At 42.1% G+C, this 24,920-nt stretch overlaps 2 protein-coding genes across 4 annotated transcripts in view; one reads left to right on the forward strand and one right to left on the reverse strand.

Moving 5' to 3' along the window:
• Positions 1-1,341: 1,341 nt before the first annotated feature.
• gbx1 (gastrulation brain homeobox 1) lies at positions 1,342-3,707 on the forward strand. Its single transcript, XM_039814880.1, has 2 exons — positions 1,342-2,013; positions 2,644-3,707. The coding sequence occupies exons 1-2, from the start codon at positions 1,563-1,565 to the stop codon at positions 3,156-3,158; spliced, it is 966 nt and encodes a 321-aa protein (XP_039670814.1). The 5' UTR covers positions 1,342-1,562; the 3' UTR covers positions 3,159-3,707.
• Positions 3,708-9,018: 5,311 nt separating this feature from the next.
• Positions 9,019-24,920, reverse strand: part of agap3 (ArfGAP with GTPase domain, ankyrin repeat and PH domain 3) — a 122,184-nt gene continuing 106,282 nt past the window's right edge. For all 3 annotated transcript variants that reach the window (XM_039815358.1, XM_039815359.1, XM_039815357.1), the window contains exons 15-18: positions 24,449-24,539; positions 23,517-23,739; positions 13,215-13,470; positions 9,019-12,040 (exon numbers count right to left, since the gene is read on the reverse strand). In XM_039815358.1, coding sequence (XP_039671292.1) covers positions 11,810-12,040; positions 13,215-13,470; positions 23,517-23,739; positions 24,449-24,539 — 801 coding nt within the window. In that variant the 3' untranslated portion in view covers positions 9,019-11,809. The remainder of the gene's footprint in view (positions 12,041-13,214; positions 13,471-23,516; positions 23,740-24,448; positions 24,540-24,920) is intronic.

The raw sequence follows: 24,920 nt of genomic DNA on the forward strand, positions 1-24,920 counted from the left end.
GTAATAGGGGGACATTTGTATTAGGGTTACTTTACACATTTTTATATATATTTAAAAAAAAAGACAGCATAGATAAAAAAAAAAGTGTAAAGAGGAGCTGTATAACATCGGAGTTCCTCTGAATAAAGAAAGGGAGAGGAGCTCAGTAAATGGTTTCAATAGATCAGAGAGAGGTGATGCTGAAGTCACTTGCAATTATAAGAATTAGCCTGGCCTGGCCCTCCACTGCTAATCAGAGTCGCTGGTGATATGTTTATGTCCTCGTGCAATCAGACGACCAGTTGGAGAGCCGGGCACCCAGGACTCAATAGGGCTAATCATCATCAGTTCCCTTTGCCATTTAAAAGGTGAAATGATCTGCGATTAAACCAGTGCTTAAGGAAAAGTGATTTTTTTTCTTCTTCTCCACATGCATTTTTGATCAGGGATGAATTGCAACTCCCAACGTGCAAAGCAAAATGTGTGATTGTTTAATTTAAAAAAATAAATAAAAAAAAACAACTTTAGGAATGATTTAGTTGACAGATGGTCGGTTATAGACGTTAGAGTTTATAATTCAAAGCTTTTTATATAAATTCCCCTGAGTTCAAACTAAGTGGCATCCGTCAGATTTGACTTTGGCCACTGGGCTATATCTGTCCGTGTCCACACTGCAGTTGACCTCGCATAAACGTCTTTTATCTGAATCTAATTTCGCGCAGAGTATCTCTCTCCAGGGAGCAATTGTTGCAGCACTTCTTTTTTTCTGAAGCCAACCGCATTGTTTTTAGCCGCGGAGAATAGGACAGAGAGCGGAGAAACATCTGCCTCTCCTCCCTCCTGACTCTGATGCCCATCGGCCCCAATATTTCAACAAAAGCCACCGTTGTTTTACGCTGTCCCTTGAATCCAGAGTAATTACTTATCATCAATCAAAATTAATAATAGCTGATTGGGTTGGTGTGGTCAACGATTATAGAAGGGGAAGGGCTGGAACAGTCTCTCACACCGTTTTGCAGTCAATGGTGAACCTGGCAAAAGAGGAGGAGGGCTGGGGGGGGGGGGGGCGACCCGTCTATTTGGTCTCCACTGGGAAACTACCGCCTCTCAAGGCGGCCAAAAAGTCAGGGGCTGAATAAGGAAATGAAGCGTAATTTGAGGAAGATGGATGAGCCCCCAGGGAAACACCCCCTTTTCATTCCTCTTGTTTTGAAGATGATAACCAATGCGCTCGCGCCCCCTCTCTCCGCGCGCACACACACACACACACGGTGCAAGGGAGAGGGGCGGGGGGAGGAGTTGCAGAGAGGGGAGAGGTAGATAGATAGAGAGAGCGTGTGTTTATGTCTCAGTGTGTGACAAATAAGAGGGAAAAGGTAGCGGTGGGGCACACAACAAAGCGCCCGACTGACTGACACATATAGAGTGCAGAGATCCGGAGAAGCAGTCCACTCCCAGGGATGACAGTACGGCAGGGGATCTACTTTCAATTCACTTTGTCTTTGCACTGAAAGTTTTGCGCGTCGCCGAGGAAAGGACACCTGCTTTCAAGTTCCCACCGAATCCAAGTGTTTGCCTGCAAAATGCAGAGACCAGGCGGCCAAGGGACGGCGTTTTCTATCGATTCCCTGATAGGGACTCCTCAGCCCAGACCGGGACACCTGCTCTACACGGGCTATCCTATGTTCATGCCGTACAGACCTTTGGTTATTCCACAAGCTTTATCCCACTCGCCTTTATCGTCTGGTATACCTCCACTCGCGCCTTTGGCTTCTTTTGCGGGACGGCTCACCAACACGTTCTGTGCCAGTTTGGGACAGGGGGTGCCATCCATGGTGGCGCTCACCACGACGATGCCAAGTTTCTCGGATCCTCCGGACAGTTTCTACCCACCACAAGAGCTGCCAGGTCCCCGTTTAAGCGCCGCCGATCCCGCAGCGAGAAGGCAGGAAAGTCCTCACTCTGACGAGCTGCACAGCCGGGACAAGGGCTCTGAGCTGCTTAACTTCTCGGAAACTTTTCAAACAATATCAGGTAAGCTCGGCCTCATTATTTATTGATTGTATTTGTTTGGTCTCAGTTTGCAGGTCTCAGAGATGCAGTCAAATTAAGCGAAAAGTTAAACCCTTCTTACACCAGTTTTGTTATCATTGCAGGATATCAGACATATTAGTGATGCAATATTTATTACAGCCCAAATTCATGGGGATGCAACCTGATGACAGTTAGGATAAAATGTTTTTTTTTTTTATTGAAATGATTTCTGAACTGTTGGTAGTATTATTACAATAGCGAATTGGAGGGCATGCTTAATCACAGTTAAATAAAACTTCAGTGGAATTATTTTGTAGGGAGAAGACATTAAACTGGGCTGAGTTGCAGGAAACAGATGCAGTAAAAACCTACTCTACAGAACAACTCAGTGTTTACACGCAGGACGGCTGTATAACGACCAACATCAGTTCAGTTAAAAAAACAAAAATACATTTAGAGTGTTTTCAGCTATTTGGTTCGTGGATATTTTCCCTACCAGCGTACTAAAAACGCAATGATTGAGGTCTAACGTTGTGCGACACTGCGTAATCGTCTCTTTTGGCTCGCAGGCTCACGAAAGAGTAACTTAACGTGAATGTGTATGTTCTTTTCTTCTTCTTCACGTTTTAGGTGAGACCAAACTGTACAGCTCAGACGACGAGAAGCTGGACCTAAAATCAGCAGACACCGTGTGCAGTGACCGAGAGGACAGCTCCGCAGACAGCGAGAACGAAAGTTTCTCGGATGGGAACAACTGTGGCTCCCTGTCCCAGAAGAGCAAACTAAAAACCGGCTCGCAGGAGGCGCTACCGACCGGCAGCTCAGCGGGGAAGAGCCGCAGGAGACGAACAGCTTTTACTAGCGAGCAGCTGCTCGAACTTGAAAAGGAGTTTCACTGTAAAAAGTACCTTTCTCTGACTGAACGCTCTCAGATTGCGCACGCACTTAAACTGAGCGAGGTGCAGGTGAAGATTTGGTTTCAGAACCGCAGGGCCAAGTGGAAACGGATCAAAGCCGGCAACGTTAACAACCGGTCAGGAGAACCGGTGAGAAATCCCAAAATTGTGGTCCCCATCCCCGTGCACGTCAACAGGTTTGCGGTGAGGAGTCAGCATCAACAAATAGAACAAGGGACCAGGCCATGAACTCAGATGAAAATCTAAAATATTAATAATAATTAAAAAAAAAAAAAACACTTACATTGACTCTATGTTCCTCTGATTCGTTGAACGCATGAAGCACAAAAAGGAGGACACGATTATTTTGTCTGAGAGGTGAGACTGAGCAGAGATGTGCTCGCAGACAGATCAATTAGTTGACAAAATGCTGTCATTTTTATTTATTGCTCTGTGAATATGTAAATATAAATGGGTAAAAATTGGTACAAATGGGCACTATGAGATGAGACTGTAAAGATTTTTTTAAGTATTTATATAGGGCCAAAATGTTCTGTTGGTTATGTGCATGTCTTCATTTGGTGAAGCTGAATTACAGTTTTGTGTTTCGTACAATTTGTTGACCACATTTGCATGTACAGTAAGACGTTTTACATTTTGTTTGGCAACTGTAGGAACCACCTTTGACAGCTATTTGTGGAGAGAGAGAGAGAGAAAAAAGAAAAGATGTGAAGGAAATATTGACCAAACAAGGGACAACTGTAAAGTATATTGACCTAATAAATCGCTTTATACGAAAGTTGGGATCCAGATTGAATTATTATTGTTTAGAGGGTAGAGTAAATATGATTTTATGGTTTGGAAAAATGTCTCCGAATTATCTTATCCTGCTTTAAATGAAAAAACGTGGCCAACACTGTTTAAACAGCGATTCATGTTTCAGTACAAACTGCAGTCAGGCGGCTATTTTGATATTATTGAACATATTTTAATTTAGCCTAATACAATCCTATATACATTATTTCACATTTTATAACGGAAAAACGGTGTTTATCTTGAACATTTAAAGAGTTTCAGCGTTGCAACTAAAAAGTACCCTAACATTTGGAACATTCATTTTCAGTGATGCAACATCGTAGCGTCGTTTACACACGTGTTAGTTTTAATCTCTTGATGTTACAAAAGATTTTTTTCCCCAGAAACGTCAGGACCTGAAAGGTAGATGGGGCATCTCTTTTTTTTAAACAGCGGCAGTGATTGATTTCTCTTTAGGAGGCCATGTTGATGGATCCTCCTCTAGACTGAGAATATTCAACACACTGTAATGTCACTACAGAGAGACAACCAAACCGACAGCAGCCATTACTAATCTGATAGCTAAACAGTTTATGTTGGTAAAATAATAAAAATGGACCCTGCAAAAAAAAAAAATATAAATCATAACAAGACCTTATTTAATAAGACGCGTTTAGAGCCTTAAAATACAAAACCCGCTTGTTGTTCCTGTGGCATATATCAAATAATGGATACACTCTTTTTCTTAAAAAAATGTGTAATTTTCTCTATAGAAATCATTTTTAGAGATTTCATTTGATATCTACTTTAATAAATACTGACATCTGTAGATAATTCAGTATACGTTTGAATGCCCCAGTAGCAGAATATTTCATGGAATTTGATAAATGATTATAGAAGAGGCAACATATGACTTCTAAAAACGACTGAATTAATGAATGCTTTCCTATCAATATAAAAGCCTATAGCTAATACATAAAAACGATAGCTGCATAACTATTTACACTAACAGACCTCATCTGCAAGGATGGCTACAGTGACATGAGCAAACAAATGCTTGCTCACTCAGACCAAATATGGAAACTTACATGGCAATGTAAGATCACAGAGCAGCAATATTAAAAATAATCTGCAACTAAAATAATGTCTGGCCACATTGCTATCCAATTACAGGAAAGGGGAAATAGGGCTTGATGGTTAATGCAAACTTCCATATGCATGGTTCTGGGGTTTACATGGTTTCTCTGAACTGTTTCCAGAAAAGTCTCATGTTGGAATAATTTCACTTCACCTCAGATGAGAGAAAGTGATTGGTTTTCCTGTTTCCAAAATAGACTCAGGCCCCAAGCCATGTTTAAGCTACTGCAGCAGCACTTGTTGAAGTATGATGATAGGGTGAGATTCTTCAAATATTTTATTAGTATAAATATTTTATCAAGTATTAATCTTCTTAATCAGTATTTAGCCTAAATATGGAGGGTTTGGGTGACAATGTTATAAAAAATCTTCTTGAATACAGCATCATTATCTCACATTTCATTTCCCTCAAGCCTCTCATGGATGCACACACTGACATTTTTTTAATTAATTAATTTATTTTATCTCAGTTTGACCTCAGCGCATAAACAGACAATTTGATGACCTGGGCACCCATGAGTAGTAAACTTTATTTCACTGTCCACCTCATACATCAAGACTGTGGCACTAGGATGGGGATTCAAGGAGTGATGGTCGTGTGAAGGAGCAGTGGAAGTTTTATTACGGTCCAAGAGCTGACTAATATAGACGGTCAATTCCACGACATTGTGCCAGAGTGCAACGGCTATTTCGGTCTCCGTGAGCTGCACGGTGGAGGTGACGACGAAGAGCCATGACACAGCTCAGAGGCTAAGGTCATGGTGGTTGTTATTATCGAGATCCTGCGAGTGGGACAATTTCATCCCAGATTTATTCCAAAGTGAGAAAATGTATGAACAAAAAAAAAAAAAAAGTGACATCTTATAGGATTTGCTTATTCAAAACACTACACAATTAATGTCATGTCACTTTATTTGGCTATAATAGTTTTTGTGTACTTGTGAATGTGTTAATCCTTTATAAGTTTTAATAATCTCTCTACCATTAAAGCTACACTTTAAGTGAACACCTCAGTCTCATGACAATATCTGTATCATTTTGCCAATCTGCTACTTGAATCACAAATTGAAATATCAGAAGTTCTCTTTAGCAAAGACATTAAACCATCTCCACATTCCCACCTGAGAGAGAGAGAGAGACAGCAAGAGAGAGAGAGAGACAGCAAGAGAGAGAGGGAGAGAGAGAGAGACAGCAAGAGAGAGAGGGAGAGAGAGAGACAGAGAAAGAGAGAGAGAGAGAGAGAGCTTGTGTGAGTGCAGGCTGCTCAGCGCTGACTGCAGGCCCGACTTCTTGGGAGGGTCCGGACGGTCGTGGCTACAGTGATGTATGGGCAGATGCATCAAATCGCACAAGATAAACAAGCGATGAGTTTCATCAGGGCCATCATAGCTTTAATTTGGCTGCCTAATGAGTCAGATCTAGTGGCGGAGATAAGAGTTGTCAGAGGCCCAGCTCTAATGAATTTCTTGCCACTTGTAATCAAGGTTGCCTGTCTGAGGGGGGATGATTAATGGAACCCTGGAGGATTCCCTCGGCCCTCAGCCTTCATTACAGCTAATGCATTCTCAGGCAAATTAACAGAGAAATGCAGGCAAAAGCCAACGGGGAAGGGGAGAGAAAGAGAGAGGAGAAAAGGGGAGAATGGGAGAGAGTGATGGGAACAGAGCGTTTATGTAAGACAAAGGAGAGAGAGCGAGGCGGAGGATGAAGAGGAAGATAGCAAGGCCCGGGTTGGCAGCAGGAGAGGGAAAGAGAGGCAGGGATGTGCTGAAATCTGCTGATTAGCGAGAGGTTCAAGGATATGGAAATGAAGACATGAGTTTGGGGCAGTCAGAACGGAGCAGAGTGCAACATGGATGTACTGCTCAGACGTGATGGAGCTGAAATTGATAAATGGATGTTCAGGTCTGGGGGGGATTCAGGAGAGGAGAGATGGTCAGACGGAAGGAGCAGAGTGGATACAATTATTGGTTTAAGAGGTTGAAAGGGTGAAGCAGAAAACATGGAGCAACAGTAACCTGTCTAAATCAAGACAGGTTGACACTAACGCCACCTTAAAGCAACATTTATGTTACGAGCGGGCACATCACTGACTGCTTGCTAAACAGGCTGTTAAAATGGCCCGTGGCCAAGCAGCCCCTACATGTTATGGAAATACGGCCTTAATGTTTGCAAATATGGTCTTGTCAGGTCTTTGTGTACTCATCCATCAGCCTCAGACCCACCTCTGCAATCTTAGAAGGCAATTTGTCTGAGAAGAGGTGGGCGGCAGAGAGCCCTCCTCACTGTTTAGCAGGCCCTGATGAAATATCAAAACACACAGCAGTGCACGCAAGCGCTCCAGTCTCACCACAACAAACACAAGTGGCTGGGGTCTGCCAAGGCGTGAGGCACAGTAATAAATTACAGGACGATCATCAAGAGATGTGGAGTGAATATGATTCGGTTCAGGTTTGTTTAAGCAAGGCCTGTTGACATTTTAAGCCCCTGAAGATGCTTTTACAATACATATTTTCATATTAACAATAGATCACAGGTTTATGTGAAAGGGACTGCTTGTAGTGACAAACTCACAGAGAATTATCACCCGACTCTGCAGTTCCCTGAACTGCTAAGAGCAGTTTTAGTGTCTTTAATCTCATTGTTTCGGTATCCTGCCCACATTACAGTTCTGGTTCACTTTCAGCATTCTCGTCAGAGTTGCAAGCACAAAAGAACACTGTACACTACCTGCCCAGGACAATAGCAGACGGACACAGTTAGGGGCTAGCTGGTGAACATGGTGCAGCTAAAGAGAGATTTAGGAGCTGATGGAGACCAAAACAGAGCTGAAAGGAGAGGGACATTGGACTTACATTTGTCAGGGGGCCCGACTCTAAATAAATGCTGAGGTTGCTCCATATCTGCTGGATGTGTAAATAGGCAACTATTTGCCAATATCAACTTCAAAGTTGATATGTCAATATAGTGTTTACATCTTGTTTCCTCTGCTCCAAAGTAGCTAAAAAAAATCAATTAATGGGAGATTAATAACACTTTGTATTGATGGCGATAAATTAAAAATGTGCAAAAGTCAAAAGTTAAGTAAAGATTATTTATTAATAGTTTAAACAGTCAAAATCTCAGCTAATCGGCTGCAATAGGTATGTTTGTCGGTGTGGGTTGATTGGTAATAACCAAACATCCAACCAACTGTCATCAGATTCTGATTCAAATATTGCTAAATCTTGATTGGTGCAGTGATATGCCTTTATCTTTTCTTTTTTAAGATTATTTTTTGGGCATTTTTAGGCTTTTGTTTAATAGGACAGCTTAGACATAAAAGGGGAGGGAGAGGGGGAATGACATGCAGCAAAGGGCCGCAGGTCGGAGTCAAACCCAGGCCCGCTGGGTCGAGGACTGAGCCTCCGTACATGGGCTCACACTCTACCAGGTGAGCTACACAGGCGCCCGATATACCTCTTTTCTAAATGAGCCACACCCACTTCAAACCAGTGGCACGGAGAAAAAGATAAATGCAGAAATCTTTCATGTGAAATAACCAAAACGTCTTATTGTCCTGCAGGACCCCATTAGTACTAGAAAGGAAGCTGATTGAAAAAAACAAGTTTTCAGGGCCTTTAAGCGTGACTCGGAGCATTGTGGCTCCATGTCAAGCCAGCGCGGCGGGAGGAAGAGGAAACACTAAAGAGAAACCAGGTGATAAAGCTCAAACAAAGCCGGCCAACAGAGAGAGGAAGGGGATGAAGATATGCTGAGACAAGATTAGCAGGAAATAAGAAGTGGATTAGTGAGGGCTTGACTCCTATGAACACTTAGACCTTTCACTTTTCCCCACGGTGTTGTGCTGCCTGACACTAAGCCCGGCTCTTTATCTTAATCCTCTTTCAACCAACTGTTGGGGGTCCCACAAGCAGGAAGTGGAGAGAGCGGTTGCTTTACTTACCTCAAAACAGGCTTGGATGAGTTTCCTTGGACACACTAACAGGACTGTTCCAGTGACGTTGAATTTGTCCAGGAAGTTTGATGAAGGAACATGCAAAAGGGGAAAACATGAAATGGCAGTACGTGTTGAAGTGATAGTGAGACTTTTAATTTGAAAGAGTCTCACCTCGTCAGCAGGTCATGCACAGAAGCGGCAGGAGCGTGATGGATGAACACATACACTAGACAAATGTGCTGATTTCCCTAAATGCAGGGAAGGCTACATCGTTTTATTTGAGTGTTTATTAATAGGTCAACAGTCAGCCGAGCATCCAAGCATACAACAAGTTACTCTTTAGCTTTTGCTTTGTTTCACGTTCTGAACGTAAAAGGAATTACAAAATTAACTTGAACAACAACAAAAAAGAAAGATATATACAAACTGCATTATAAATATGTCAAATGTACATCATTATACACAAGTACCAAAGATGGTCGGGTAATATCGATACCAAACCGAAGTACCTTAAAAATATGCTAAACAGAAACAAAAAAACCAAACAAAATATCAAAATATGGTTCATGGGTCAAAAGGGACCGTTGACCTAAACCCAGATTAGTTTGTTTCTCCAGGTGGAGCTTGTCTTCAGATAAAAGCATTACGCTAATATGTACACTTCAGGTACAAACAGGCAGGTTTCTAATGTTTTTTTCATCATCTACAGTTCAGGTAATCAATATACACATTAAACTCCTCTCAATAATCCTCTCGGACACTGAAATGTACTGTTAAGTTGGTCAAGTAGAAATCAGAAATAAGGCCAGTACCACTGTATGCATACAGTACAAGTAAATTTGAAGGTATCTGGTTGAATTTGCGGCCGTTTTTGGGATGTCTTGAAGAAAGAGTTGGACATTTTAGGCTTATTTGCTTTCTTGCTGAGAGTTAGACGAGAAGATCAATACCACTTTCATGCCTGTGCGTTAAGTATGGAGCTAGAGCCAGGAGGCGCTTAGCTTAGTGTACCTTAGCTAGCATAAAAACTGGGAGAAGCAGGGAGACACGGTCAGCCTGGCTCTCTCCAGAGTTCGGAAATTTTAGAGGAAGATATGTGGTGGAACTTTATGCTAAGCCGGGCTAACAGTTAGCTTGGCTAGGCTAATCACCTCCTGGCTCCAGCACACAGACCTGAGAGTGGTACCAATCTTATGATGAAGAAAGCAAATAAGCGCATTTTCAAAATAGTCAAACAGTTCCTTTACAATATCGCTATCTCTTTGATTTACAAACATCCTTGTTTGACCACATATTTATTCACCATTGGCTCTGAAAAGGAATACTGTAAAGCAACAACAGAATCCTAATAAGTTACAAAAAGTTAATAACTTACTCTGTAAACATATATTCTGCCTTAGTAAACCCATAAAGTCAAGACGGTTTAAAACCTTAAAAAATGGCAGTTGAATAATAAGGAAAATGCGCTGCAGACTGCCAACTCCACCTGAATTCATTTCTTACCTTTGCTATAAATGACTTGGTTTATCATGTCAGTGGAATACTGTACATTTGTGTTAATGCAAAGAAGGTCAAACTAATTATACATCCCTCTGCAAACCTCTTTGCTCATTCTAATTCCTAAATGTCTCACTTCAGTCACTTGAATGCATTTCGTTAACCCTCTGCTTTTAGGCTGACACATACTGTAGGTTTAAGGAAAAGGAAAGTGTTGTTTTTGTTTTGTTTTTTGTTTTTTTTTAAATTCAAACTGTTCTTATAAGGAATAGGGTGAATGAACAAGAACTACTTTTTACAGACATCTGTACATTAAAACACAGTTATGTTCCCAAATCTTCACTACAGGTGTCTCCTCTCTGGTGTCCTTTCTCCAATGTTTATGAACAGAAATGCCCAGTTGCGCTCTGCTGCACACGGTCACAGACGTAAGCACACACGTGTTGTACAGTTTCGTATGGACGCACACACACACACACACACACAGTACCATATATGTATTTCACAGCAACATTAGAGGAAATGCTCTCGAGAGTACCGATTCTACAGCCTTTGGCCACAGGACGTGAATGGATATTCCAGTATCTAATTTCATCACAATTGAGTCAATCGGAAAACTTACTCCAACAAAGGCATCATTAATGGTACGATTTCACTGTTTCAATCAAACCTTTGAATTGGAATGAAGTCTGAAGAGGCACGCTTACAAAGCCATGTGGCTTGATGGTCATAAAACATTATGCCCCTTAATTCCTTTACAGTCACGGACACTTCTACTGGAGGATCGCGATAAGGGTGGTGAAGGAAATGACTCACTTTCACCCGATAGGAATTCTGCAATCAACTCCTTTATGATGATTCAAAGCCATTTTCCTGTGAATTAAGTCTCTAAATCATTTGGACTCTTCAACTATAATTGATTTGCCTTTGTATATGAATAGTATGTCAAGAGTTTGATAGCTGTGTTGAAGACATGCATCATTACTAAAGCTCTAACAGCTACTGAGATCATGAAAGATTTAGTTTCTTTCCCACATCAGTGTTTTGTAAAACTATTCCTCACAGTTTTATGTTATTATGCCTAGGCTTGGAAATTTGAAGGAAGTTTCTCATTTCAAGCTCATTATAAAATCAGTTCACGTCACAGAAGGGGAAGACAGGAAATGTTCAAGCATTAAGGAAATGCTTCTCGTAGGGTAGGTATGAAATGCCAAAGTAAGTCATTTGTTTGGTTGGCGCTTAAAAAACAAAAAGCTTAAAGCTGATCGTGATCATTTCAGACCAAGACTGAATGAATTTAACAAATTCAAAAATAATAATAATATAAAAACAAACAATGTACAATGTCCGAACCCCAAACACCCACTTCTTACGGCATAGTGGAATATAAACAATGAGTCCATGGCTCCTGTTATCTCTCCATTGGTACTGATTTTTGGGTTACACAGTGTGAAACAGAGGAGAAAGTACTGGGAAGAGACGAGTGGGTTCGGGGTTGTTGGTGGGTTTGTCTGCGGCTGCTCACTGGCTCCTACATGATGCTAATGCTGCGGTTGAGCTCACACTGGGCGTTGTTGTTGTTGATATTGGGATTGGGGTTGCGGCGGCTCATGTTGGGCGTGGGCACTGATGTCAGGCTGCTTGTGTCGTTGGGGCAACCGTGCTGAAGTAAGATGTCTGCGCACTCCTGGCTGCCGGCTCGCCGGGCGTAGGACAGCGTGGTCTGGCCACGAGCGTCCCGACTCTTCACATCCACACCGTACTGTGGGAGAAAATGAAGGGTATGAAAGGCAGATCATCAATATAAACAATAAAACACATGCAAGGCAAGCAATCTGCGCTTGAACATTTTGTTTATATATTTCTTTTCAGAAGCTCATTTGAGTTTTCCCCATTGCTTTCCTCAATTTTTCTCTTAACTTTCTACAAGCAGAAGCATTTTTAGAGCCGTTTGTCCCAAGAACTTCTTAAACCCTTGAACATTTTCTTGTAGTATCATTGAAGTTGTATAACATTGTATGACAATTTCAGATTTACAGTATATTGTGTATCTGCTTCTCCCAACAATTCAATTATAGTTGAAGTAAATAATGCTTGGTGTTTGGTGAAATAGTCAAACCCACAATGCTGCAGTATGTTATATGGAGATATCTTGAATTAGGCCATTGTGCCCTTGAGCAAGGCACCGAACCCCCAACTGCTTGGGGCGCCTATAATGGGCAGCCCACTCACTCTGACATCTCTCCAATTAGTGCATGTATAGGTCCTGTTTGTGCATGTGTATGTATTTCGGGTCTGTGTATTAATAAGTTTAAAAAAAATACAGAATGTAAAATGTAAATCCCTTGGGGATTAATAAAAGTATATCTTCTTCTTCAAATGGACTACTTTCTAGGCCCCCCAAAAAAAGATGATTCAGTGTTTCTTATTTATACCCAGCAGTGAGGAGAGGGCTTTAAAACACCATTTAAACCATCATGTTGTGAAATAAATGGTAACACTTTCTTTTATGGGTCTGTAGATTCTCAGCACTTTCCTGGGGTGTTTCTTGGAAAGAAGTATGCAATCTAATACTAACCGAGCTAAGGCAGTTACTCTAGTTAGAGTTAAGTTACATGTAGTAGTTACTGATTTCCAGAGGAATTTCCTTCAAGGAAATGCTCATTTTAAATAAAACTTATAGAAAATATGGCTATATAGCTAACTATGAAAAATAAATGTAATTTAAAAAAAAAACAAAAAACTGTTTTAGACACTTGGTTGTCTGTAGAAGGGACTTGTATTAAGAAACTGGCACATCTGGTGGTTTTGCTGGTTGTTGGGAAGTCCTTTTCACACTTAAACTCCTTAATCACTTGCCCAAACACTAAATGCCTACAATAACAATGTTCATCCACCTCTGACCGTTCCCCTCAAAGCCTGATGAGCCAACTCACCCAGATGAGCAGCTGTGTGATGACCACGTTGGCCATTGCGCAGGAGAGGTGCAGAGCAGTGCGTCCGTCTCCGTCCCCGTAGGTCTCGTTAACCTCCTCCTTGGTGCCGTGGGCCAGCAGCACCACCACCAACCTCAGGTCATCCTCCACCACCGCCCGAAGCAGCTGCTGCCCCAGGGGCACGTCCGACTGGGGCAGTCCCACAAGGAACAGCTTCTGCTCATACTTGGCTCGGATCCAGCGCTCCTTCTCCTCTCTGGAGAGAAGGAAATGACAGGGACGCTACAGGTCAGGCTGGGTGAAACATGCTGAACATATATACACAATTTAGCACCTAAGTTAAATACCTTTCCACATAATATCTTTTAATTTTGAGGCAGTGATTTCAAGACAAAGCCATGTGAAAAAGGTGTGCAGACACACAGGGGAGGTGTTACAGTAATTGGCCTAAGAGACTCACTAAAGTGCCGTTTCTAAATTATTAGAGCACATGAAAGCCACTAGCCTCCACTATCACAGTGGGAAATAATACAGCAAGATCGGCTGAAGAGATGAGAGAATGCCAAAGGCTGTGACGCTTTGGGCAATATTCCACTTTCTAGTGATTAAGGTCGAGAGCAAGATGGTGAGAGCCTGGCCAGCTTTCTAAAGGTTACACATCTTGAACAGCATGTCTGCTGCTGACAATACAGGAAGGAGGGGGGGGAGGTGGGGCGTATTTTTATCAGCACTGTCGGCTGTCAGTCTGAACTGGTGGATCCCCTCCACAAAAGAGGCAGTGTGTCTCCGAGCCCTGGTCTCCCTTGGGGTGGCTGGGCCCTGAGTCAGATCGATGGGGCTGAATGGCAGCCAGAGAGGGACGGTGGGATGTGGGGCTCCTTCCCTTCAGCCTGCAGCAGAGAATAGAGGCTGAGGGAAGGCTCCATCCTCTATCGCCAGGCAGAATTCTATCTACTGCTCTCCATCTTGACCCCCCATTTCATTCTCTGCCCACATACAAACTGTCCAAATAAGAAAAAAGAAAAAAAATCAATATCAATATGTGAATGACTGAGCATGCCCAGTGTGGCACTAACCCTGTGACCCTGTCAGCCGGTGTGATAAGGGGAGCAGAAAGAGGCCGTTGTTTGGATTTGCGGGTGAGTGACAGAAAGGAGAAGGTTTGTGCGGATAAGTTAAAGCGGCGACGCTGGCTAGAGTGACAAGGCTCTCATGGGACTCTCTATCAACGGGCCGAGGCTTAGCAGCAAGTACAAGCTGACAATCTAATTCACTTCAATTCCATTTCATCATAATCCCAGTGACAACAAACTCCAACAGTACAACTTCATTACCAAAATCTACCTTGTAGATGAGCAGCGGAACATCACATCTACACATTCAATTATATATTTATATAATTTATTAAAGCGTTGGTTCACCCAATTTACAAAAGAAGTATTTAGCCACACAGACGCATTTGTTTTTACATGAGCTATTTATCCTTAAGATTTCTGTTTCCACCTCGATGCAATGGAGATGAATGGACTTTTGTCTGTGGTGCTACCAGGTTTGTAAAATGACAAGGATTAAGCTGATGTCATTCTATATTATTTTCGTATGAAACAAATCCTATGAAAAGACCAAAACCAACAATGTTCTAGTCCTCCGCTCAATACTTTCCATTTTCCCTACGCTGTCTGTGGCTCTCAGCCCCAAACTCATATTGAATGAAAACTTAAATCCTCAAAAACAGTCCACACATTAATAGTTTAATAAAAAAAAAAAAAAGGCTCAGTAAGTAGCAGGGCACTGCAGTTTTTACCAAATGTACTCAAACTGGGGTAAATAGTGCATTTGTTGGGGACTATTTTCAGCTGCGGATCAATACACATTTGGTGCTCTGGTGTATTTACAGCAGCAGGACGGTGTATGTGGGATTGACTCGAAATAAACAACAGTGCAGCAGTGAGGCTCACTGATGTGTAATTGAACAACAATGAAGATCTATGGCACAGAGTAAAATCTGTATCAGGGTTTGGCTAAACAAACAATACTATTACTATAAATCATTATTAGTTCTGGTATTTTCATGGGATTTGTCGACAATAAGTAAAAATATAGAATAATGCCAGCCTCATCCTTTAAACAAATTCAACAGCAACATCTCGTTCCTGAAACAAAGACCTAGTTACTTTAAATAACCCACAGACCTCTTTGAAAATACTTTCTAATGAAGATATAGCTCCGACTGAAAAGTGGAATTAGGATAATGTCAGAGAGAACCACTAGAGATAAAAGAGAAAACATGTTCTTTTGTCATTTGTGTGAACTAACCCTGAGTATATCCCCAAATAGATCATTTTAGATTACAGCAGCAGTTTTAACAATAGTAACCAGTTCCACATTAGTCACTCTCCTTTATTACAGCCTTAGCAGCGAGGTGTCAAGGCTGCCAACTTACCACAGACAGCAACCATTTTCAGACTCATATGTCAGCTGCCAGGCTCACTTCACAGAACAGTCTGTCTTGCACAGAGGAGCCTGGCTCCGGCACCTAACTACAAGCGTTAAGGATGTGATGGAAGAGGTGCAGCTCTTTATCAGCGCCCCAGCACAGATTGATTAACTGCAAAACGCCACCGGAAGCTCATAAAGCAACTTAACCTACATCTCAAAACAGTCTTAAAGCTATTGCGTTTATAAGCATATGGGTGCATTTTTGTGAGGAAAATGTGTAGGAGAAAGTCCTTTACCCCGCTAAACCAAAAGAAAATCTTTTCTAAAGGGTGAGGGTATTATATGAGCAACAATACAGCCCTAATGGCAGGCAATTGCAGTGGCTCAGAGTTTTATGGTGTAATACCTCCATCAATCCCTACTCAGTCATTATGTGTGGACAAGGCTGTTAGCAAATCAATTGGCCTTAGAAGAGGCAGACTGCTCAGAACAGGAAGGGGCCGTCCTGCCCACCCCTCTTATTTCCGGTGGACACTTTGAAAACAAGTGGCTTTTTTTTGTCTTTTTTTTTTTTACTGCCAAAGAGGATAAAGTATGTCTGAAAACTCTATAACTATAATCCTCAAGGCAAAAAAAATTTAAGCATGGTTTAAAAAAATCAGAGCTGTTGTCCAAAGTTTATTTCAAAAAGCTAGACCATGAATGAGATGCTGAATCTGTAGAGCCCAGTGAATTCATATGAGCTAAATGAGGCAGAAAGTTAGCACTAAGATGTGAAACAAAAAGGCTGAAGAGAGCCATTAAGAAGACGTCAACATCTCAGAAAGGAGCCCTGAGGACACTTTGTTAGCCTCCGCTACGAAATCAGCCCTGAGGGCCTGCAGGAAAAGGCCTCACTCACTGCTGATGCTGAGCTCTGAATTCAACCACAGCTCCTTTTATACAGTCTACTTTTTCAAAAAAAAATAAAAGCAAAAGCAGCCACGCAGTGGTTTTTAAAGAAATTCCTCAACTGCTGCCACTTGAAAGACAGAGTGTGAAAGGAAGTGAAATGGTAATCCTGCCTCTGTCTTTTGTTTGAAATAGAAAAACAATCCAAACAGAGGTAGGGTTAAGACAGTCAGAGGGAAAACTGAGACCCTTGAAAAGGACACTTCCTCACCGCAGGAAGAAGAAAAATAAAATCAGCAGATTTAGCATGTCAAAGCGCCAGGACAGGGTAGGAGGGGAGTTGGAGAGGGAAAGGAGGAGAATTTTCACAGCATGGGGGGATATTTAGGAAATTGAACTGATGGTTACTCTTATATACACACACACACACACACACACACACACACACACACACACACACACACACACACACACACACACACACACACACACACACACACACACACACACACACACACACACACACACACACACACACACACACACACACATCCAGACATGGGCACAAACAGACACCCATTTCCCCACCCTGACTTGAGCACATACTTGTTCTAAATTTCTCTGTTGCTTAGGGGACAGAGGGGAGCTTAAAGTTCCTAATAAAAATGCCTGTGTCTCTTTCAACTCAAAACAAGCGGAGTTTGCTTCGCGACAAACTTCCTTCATCATTCAGAGTTATCTCAAAGCGGATAATCATTGTTTAACTTTCTATCATTAGATTGAATGTGAAAGAAATCTTAGGCAAACATCAAAATGCTCACTGAGTCTCAATGGGCTACTGTCCAGAGCTGGTGTCCCCTTTAATTCGCCTATGCAGAGCCCACCTAGATAAAGGCAGCCTTAACAGTAGAGAAAGGCCTCTTTTATAATTCTATTAGAGCTCTGTCCTTTCAGCTCTCCGTTGAGCAATGGATTCTGACCCTGACTTAATTAAGTGGCAAATGGCGGAATGATTCTCCTAAACCCAGCCCACGGAGTCAAGAACACATGACTGAATTCAAATAAAGAGGGACAAACAAGGATAATTAGTCAAGCCTGAAAGACAAAGGCAAACAGGAATTTATAGGAAGGGAAGGGAAACTGAGACGGCGAGGGTGGAGCCAGCGGTGGTGGAGCCACAGAATGACCAATCTGACTGCCTGCAATAAACGTATTGGTCCATAGGAAGAGAAGGATGTCCGTCCCACCACTCGCTCATCTTTCAAACACATACTGAGTCCTCCTAAACAATCAAAGCTTCTAGAGCTCCTCCTACTCTTCCCCAAGGATCCAAATTCACTGCAGACACATCAAATAGACGCAGTGAAGGGGAGAAATGGTGGTGGTGGTGGTGGAGGGGGTCTTGGGGTTTGACCAGCCTGAACAGACCTCACAGTGGGGGTGGGCAACTTGTATGGGACCGATTCCCATGCAGACAGCAGCTTCACTTCCACAAACCGAGGGGAGGGAAGAGACAGAGTGTGAGGAAGAGGGACAGCAGCAGAAAGACAGAGAGGGGGCTCGGAGGGGAACGACAGAGATGAAAAAAAAAGCGCACACAACAGGGACAGAAAGCTGGGCCCCAAAGCATCAAAGGTTGCTAAGGGCCAGAAATGAAGAAGCAACACAGGAAACGCTGCAGAAAAAGTGCCAAATAATGCCCCCTGTGGCCCCGAGCGTACAGTGTAGACATGATATGCTCCGCTCTGAGAGGAACAGCTGCAAAAGAATTAAGACAAATATTTTTTCAAATGGAATAGCTGCCACTTTTCTTGCTTCCAGAGTGCGGTCGGAACAGATGACCAGAATTCAAAAGGTTGTTGTGTTGAGCTCAATAGAGAGGGCCAACAGGAGAGCATCTGGGTGCCGTAGGCAGGCATAGGGATGAGTTGAATATATTGTGACATTAATGAGGTTGTCAGCCTCCTCATGATGGAGTGGCTGTGTTTTTGTGCCAGCAAGACTAACACCCTTAAATGCTCATGCTGTTAACCCCTGCTGAACCCTTGGCTCACATACAAAGCAGAGGGGACGATAACACATGCCCTGCTTATGTATGCAGCCTGCTGCACTTACGTACACATTTCAACTTCTCGGTCACAAAAAGGCTCTGATCTTTTTTCTTTTACGTCATCAGACAGAACTTTTTGCTAGGATTTTATAATGCTAACAAGATTAAAACTAAATTGCATTGTTAAGTAGACTTTGCCATAATGACTCAGGCCTTCCTCTACGTCTACCTGGCTCTGAAACCCGATGGCATGTGGGCAATTAGTGACTGTGGTACCACTTCTCCCACACAGGGCTAATTACTGACCTGTGGGTTTCATTTAGAGAGAGAGAGAGAGAGAGGGAGGACATGGGAAGACCCAGTCATTAATTTGTCTTAATTAATTACTCTTCCTCCACTGGGGCTCCTGGCAAGGCCGGCTATTCTAAAAGCTCTTTTGAGAGTTTGCGTTCCAGCACTCCTAACCTGTGAGTAGCCCCGAAGCTTTGCTCTGTGTCTCGGGGAAAAACTTGGGAGGACAGAGGCCACTGTGGACAAATCCTACAACAGGAATCTGATGGCCACAGCACCGATGTTGTAAACGCCACAAACAGCTTGGGAGGACGAACAAAAATGCCAACGCCAGAGCAGAAGGGGTTAAAAGAGGCAGCGGGGCCAGGTTGGGAGAGGTTAGCGGTGTGATTCATTTTTATTACCACGCAGCCCCTGCAGGCGGCAGGAGTGGCAAATTATTTCTGAAACAAAGTGGAGGGCTCTCATCAGAGCTATTACCTGCCTGTGGCCGAGGGCGGCGCGGAGCCTACAGAGGGTGACAGTGAGAGGCCCGCGTCAGTGAGGGATAGCCGTCCACATCCGTCCACGCTCCAGGACATCTCCCCCAAATGAGAACTGGTGTCTGTGTATGTGTGTGTGTGTGTGCTTCACTGTGAGTGTGTGTGCCAGTAGACGATAAGGATAAAGTTAGCGGTTGGACCTCCCCCACAGTATCCATCAAAATAGTCTGTGGTGTTTTCTATCAAGAACATGCCAAGCAATTAGAGGTGATGTGCAAAACACAACGACTCCCAAGTGCTAATTAAAAAGAACTACTCCCCTCCAATATGCTGACTGCAGAGATCATCCACAATGCAGGGCTCGCACACATTTATTATTATGGATTCAACTGTAGCCTAGCCAGGTACGGCTTTTTAATAAGGCATTCTTTATAAAATGGTTATACATTGTAACTAATGGCTTTATTATGGTTAATGCATCATTAATTATTTATAGATAAGTTATAAGCCATGAATGAGAACCACTTTTGAGTTGGCAGGTTGTGAAAAATTACTTTGGCTGTTTGAAAAATTGGACTTCTTACCTTCTGGAAATCCAGAAAAATCAATTTTAACAAAATATTAACACCCACAGATGCAGACGTAGTGATTAAAAGCCTTTACTGCCCATCAAACTGTAGGCTTGAATGGTTATTAGAAAGTGATAAACAAATGAACATTTATTGATGGATTAATACATTTATAACCGCATTATTACTACTACAACCTGGCAATCCAAAATGTGCTTCTATTAATGGCTTTTAACTGATCTAAAAAGTGATTATTCACTACTTCATGAAGGGTGTCTTATTAGAAAGTGGTACCATGCATTCTTCTACAAGGTCTGAAAACAGGTGACACGTGCATGGATATAAGCATGCTTCCTCCCATTATCATCATCTTCCCATTATGATGCCTGTAATCAGTCCAATGTTGCTGTGCGGATCTGCGTACGACAAATCTATATATTGTGTTCTTTCGATCCAGAATATCATAAGCTAAACCAATCTTGTGGATGAATGCTTTTAAGTTAAATCTCAAAAATGCAAGGGGGTAAAACTAGTCTTGCAGGAGACATTCAATCAGACACTGAGTTGATATTCAGGTAGTTACTGAATCGTTTAGATTAGGTGTCACTAATGTTTAGTGGGACTCGGGAGCCATGCACTCACTGCCTGCTTGGGTGCCATCACAAAGCTGCTACATGTCACCGATGTGACACAATTAAAATCCTCTCATATGTGCTCCGCTCAACTTAAGAGGACCATACGCAGAAGGAGAGTCAGGTCAGGATTTATGGTGTTAAAAGAAATAAAAGAAATAAGAAAACTACATCCTATTAAGTTGGTTATAATTCATCATTCATGATAAAGCAAAAATAATTTGATACCAGCGTTTTACCCACAAGGGTACAATGTTCTATGAGCAACAAAATTATCAGCATCTCTATAAACAGTGGCCATATATGATATTTACAACTTCTGTGTTTTGTCTAAAGATTAGTTATGCTGCAAATGAGATTTATTGTTTGACAGTGAAAACTAATGGAGATGCTGCTGCGGGATAAGATCAGCTTTTTTACAATAAAGAACCTCTCCTGCTTGAGGCGACATAGGACTGACAGTGGTAGGGAGAGGAATCAACATCAATAATCTTTCATCAAGTCCACAGTAGAGTACTTTAGCACAGATACCATTCAATAAATAACTGTAGGCCATCATTCAGTTCTGAACTGGCCAGAGAGCGCAGGATTGATTCAAGAGAAAAAGGCCTGAGACTACCGGTGGAATTAAAAAACTATGAAAAACTGTTCATTAGCAAACTGAAACAGAAACTTTATTTATATGTATGTGTGCATGAAAAGGTCTCTCACAGTATTCTTTCTGTATGACCAGCAGTAATTTTGAAGTGCATACTGAAACTGCAGGAAAGTGGATTGTAAGGCACTCACCTACACTGCTTGAACTTTTTCACAGTTAAGTGAGCCTTATGTACTGTAGTGCCACAAGTTTAAACCATAAAATGGATCGTGTCATAACCAGAGCCGTGCACAGACTTGGAGAATAACGAAATACATGGAACAGCGTTACGTAATTAGGAGGACACAAAAGAAAGGTAACTGTATTCAGTTTAGATTAAAGAGAAAAAAAAGGCGTAATCTGATTACTGATACAATTAGTAAAAACGGGGATTATAAACAGGTTTACAATTTTAAAAATAGAAAATAATATACTACCATGCGCACATTTTACAACACTTTACGAGTCTCCCATAACTCCACTTTGGTCTCGAGTGAAACTATAGCTAACAGCTGGCAATTCATTATAATGGCTTATAATGCTGGTAAAAAAATGCTTTCAGTGGGAGGAAATGTCACCAATATTTTGTATTTAAAGCAGAAAAGAGGAACAACAACACAGTACAGTGCAAGTTATGTCCATCTTTGGCATTGAGGTAATCCAAAAGTAACGCAAAGTTACGTCACTTTAATATTGTGATACTTGGATTAAGTTACTGACTACATTTAAAGTAAGTAATTAGTAATTGTATCGGAATACATTTTTAAAGTAACCCTCCCAACCCTGGCCATGCATTAGTATGAAGGGATATATATTAGTGTCATTATGGGTCAGGTTTTACCAATATTAGGCTTTAGTTTATTAATCCACTAAATGTTTCAGGACACGCTTACATTTATAATTTAACAAGAAAGCACTCCACCAAGGCTGCACAATCCACTAAATAAAAAAAACAGTCACTTGTTCTTTGGCCCAACCTTTGACAAGTTTCAATAAAATTTGGTGTAAAGGTTTTTGAGGTATCCTGCTAACAAATAAAAATGACAGGGCATGCTTATACTGCTAAACTACATGTTATACTGTCCGTGCTAATATATCAAATATTGATGTATTTGATATATTAGCACATCTTTATTAATCATTGTGGTATCACTAATACCTCCTTAAAATTCTATTTATATTATATTACTGTTTAGCCATAACCGCTGCAACAGCAGAAGCAGTGGTACTAAAAAAGAAAGCAGCTATATTTCTCTGTTGGTATATCACTTTATGTAACAAAGTTACAAAGCTGTGATGTTAAAACAGTCTAATGCCACCAGGGAGACCCTACAGACGGTCTTTGCTGTGACAGACAGAGTGATGACCCGGCCCTGTGTGATGGATATGTGACACGGCAGCTTGGGGGCCCGAGGGCCTGGCTCTTGGGGTGGGGTTTAGCCATAATGGTGTGCTTAATTACCTGCACAGCCACACAGCAGGTCATTAGTCAGACTGGGACGCTAGGTCTCACCTGTCACCAAGAGATAAACAATCCTCCTACCAGATCTGGGTACCTCAGAGGAGAGGGAGCAGATAGTCATTGGGGTAAGTTAGGGCAGGGCCATACGGGGTAAGTGGCAAAATATAATTTAAGAGACACATATTAAAAAGATGGAAAGGTACTTATTAAGTTCCAAAAGTTAAAAAAAACACCTCTGGTTAAGTTGTACGTTAGGAGAAATACCACATTCCTACTTACTGTTAAAATCTCACTGATATCGAGCAGGAACAAAAGGCTTGGGCTGGTTTCACATGTGGTTTAGATTAAAAGATCTTTTCCTGATTAGCGCTTACATGTCAAGTGAAAAACTTGACATGGATGGATTTGGAGCTATTCAGGGCATTTATCAGGTACGTGCAAAACAATGTCCAGCAAGACGCTCCTTTCATGAATTATGATTTAGTATAGGGAGAGACGTACAAGACAACAGATACTCTGGTGGAAATATTAGATAGTATATCCTAAAATAAAAAGACAGAGGGATAGAGATGCCAACAAAGTACTGACTCAAATAAAACAGGCATTGTGATCAATGTGTACAGGATGGACTGATGCTCAAACATAAAATAATGTGTTCTTGGCTCAGCAGACTGACATTTATGGACCCCTGGTGCTTCTTATGGAGCATTTTGTGGTGTGAACTGCCTGTGCTGAAATGTGGTTGGCTAATAACCGGCAGGTAATGGACAGAATACAGTGCTGCTTTCTCATTCTATAATCTCTCTATGCTTCATTAAGCAGCGCCTTTATTTGTAGAAGGATGCTAACCTGGTGCTGTCGCTCCCTGGCTTGGTGTAGCCCTCCAAAGCGCCCTCCCACACACTGTTGGCCATCGAGTTACCGATGGCCGTCATCACCATGCTGAGCTCCACTGGCCAGTCGTCCAGATCCAGGGAGCGGACACGAGACAGGTGGGTGCCCAGGTTTCTGTGGATCCCAGAGCACTCGATGCACATCAAGGCGCCCAGGTTCAGACTGGCCCAGTCTGGGTCTGCATGATGGAGGATGAGAAATAATGACAACAATAGGGTAAGAGAAGTAACAAGAGAAGCTTTACAAATCAGTCTGAACAGGAGATTTAAAAAACTCTCTTGGAGAAAACAATTTGTCAGGATTACTCTTAAGTAACGGGAAGAAAAGCAGGCATCTTTGTGTTATACAAATTTTATTTTAATTATTTTAGGTTTAAACAGGATAACCCCAGGGTTAAAATGTAAGACTTTTAGCTTGCAGGTACACAGGCTGCACTATGGACGATGCGATATCTTTACCATTGCTAGCAGTAGCCACTGTGCCCGCTGCTGGCAGGCAACTTGTTTCGTGCTCTTCATTTGAGATTTCAAAGCTCTAAGTCCTATCATCTATTGGGCCTCGCGGTCATGGCCTGAATTAGGCTTAACCCACTCATATTTTGGATTCTGCTGCTACAGTTAAAACGACACTTGCCCAAGCTAACGTTATCTTGTTAAGGTGCAAGATGCTTTTTTTCCCTTCCTGACAACTGTTTGACTGATTGGTGCCTGGTGCAAATGGCTGGTCTTCAATGGCAGTCAGCGAGCGAGTGGATCCAAACCAAATCCATTTTTTACAATATTTTGCAAATAAATGTACTAGTAGGTCAAAGAGTGAGATTAACTGAGCAACTGACTCAATGTCTTGTCAATGAAACAAGAGCTGTTGTGGTGAAGAATTATACTCACTGGGTGCATCACAGTCCACACAGAAGCTGTTCCCCCTCACGTTACGTATGGACTGAATGGCCATTGCATCACTTTGGCTGCCTAATCGAGACTGTAAGAAATGAGGGAGAGAATAAGTCAGCAGGAACTAATCATTGCAAGAGTACGAGAAGGCAAACAATTATAGATGGACCTCAAATCATAGACAACCAGCGTGAAGAGGGAGGGACGAGGTTTTTCAAAGTCTTAGGAAAAGACTGAGGCAGAGAAAATATGAAAATGAAAATGAGGCTGTGTCTCCCCAGTATGCTGACACAAGCCGTGTTCTATCTCTGATGTCTGTCAGTTCTAATAAGAGATCCCCCACACTGCAGTGCACCTGTCTGACAACCTCCCACATGTGACAGCTTGAAGTGGGTGAGGGGGGGCGGGGGAGGTTGAAGCCGCAATAAATGTTGAAAAGAGGGGGAAAAGAGGAATGTAAATGAAGCAG

Source organism: Perca fluviatilis, chromosome 11, assembly GCF_010015445.1.
Source record: "Perca fluviatilis chromosome 11, GENO_Pfluv_1.0, whole genome shotgun sequence".
Taxonomy (NCBI): domain Eukaryota; kingdom Metazoa; phylum Chordata; class Actinopteri; order Perciformes; family Percidae; genus Perca; species Perca fluviatilis.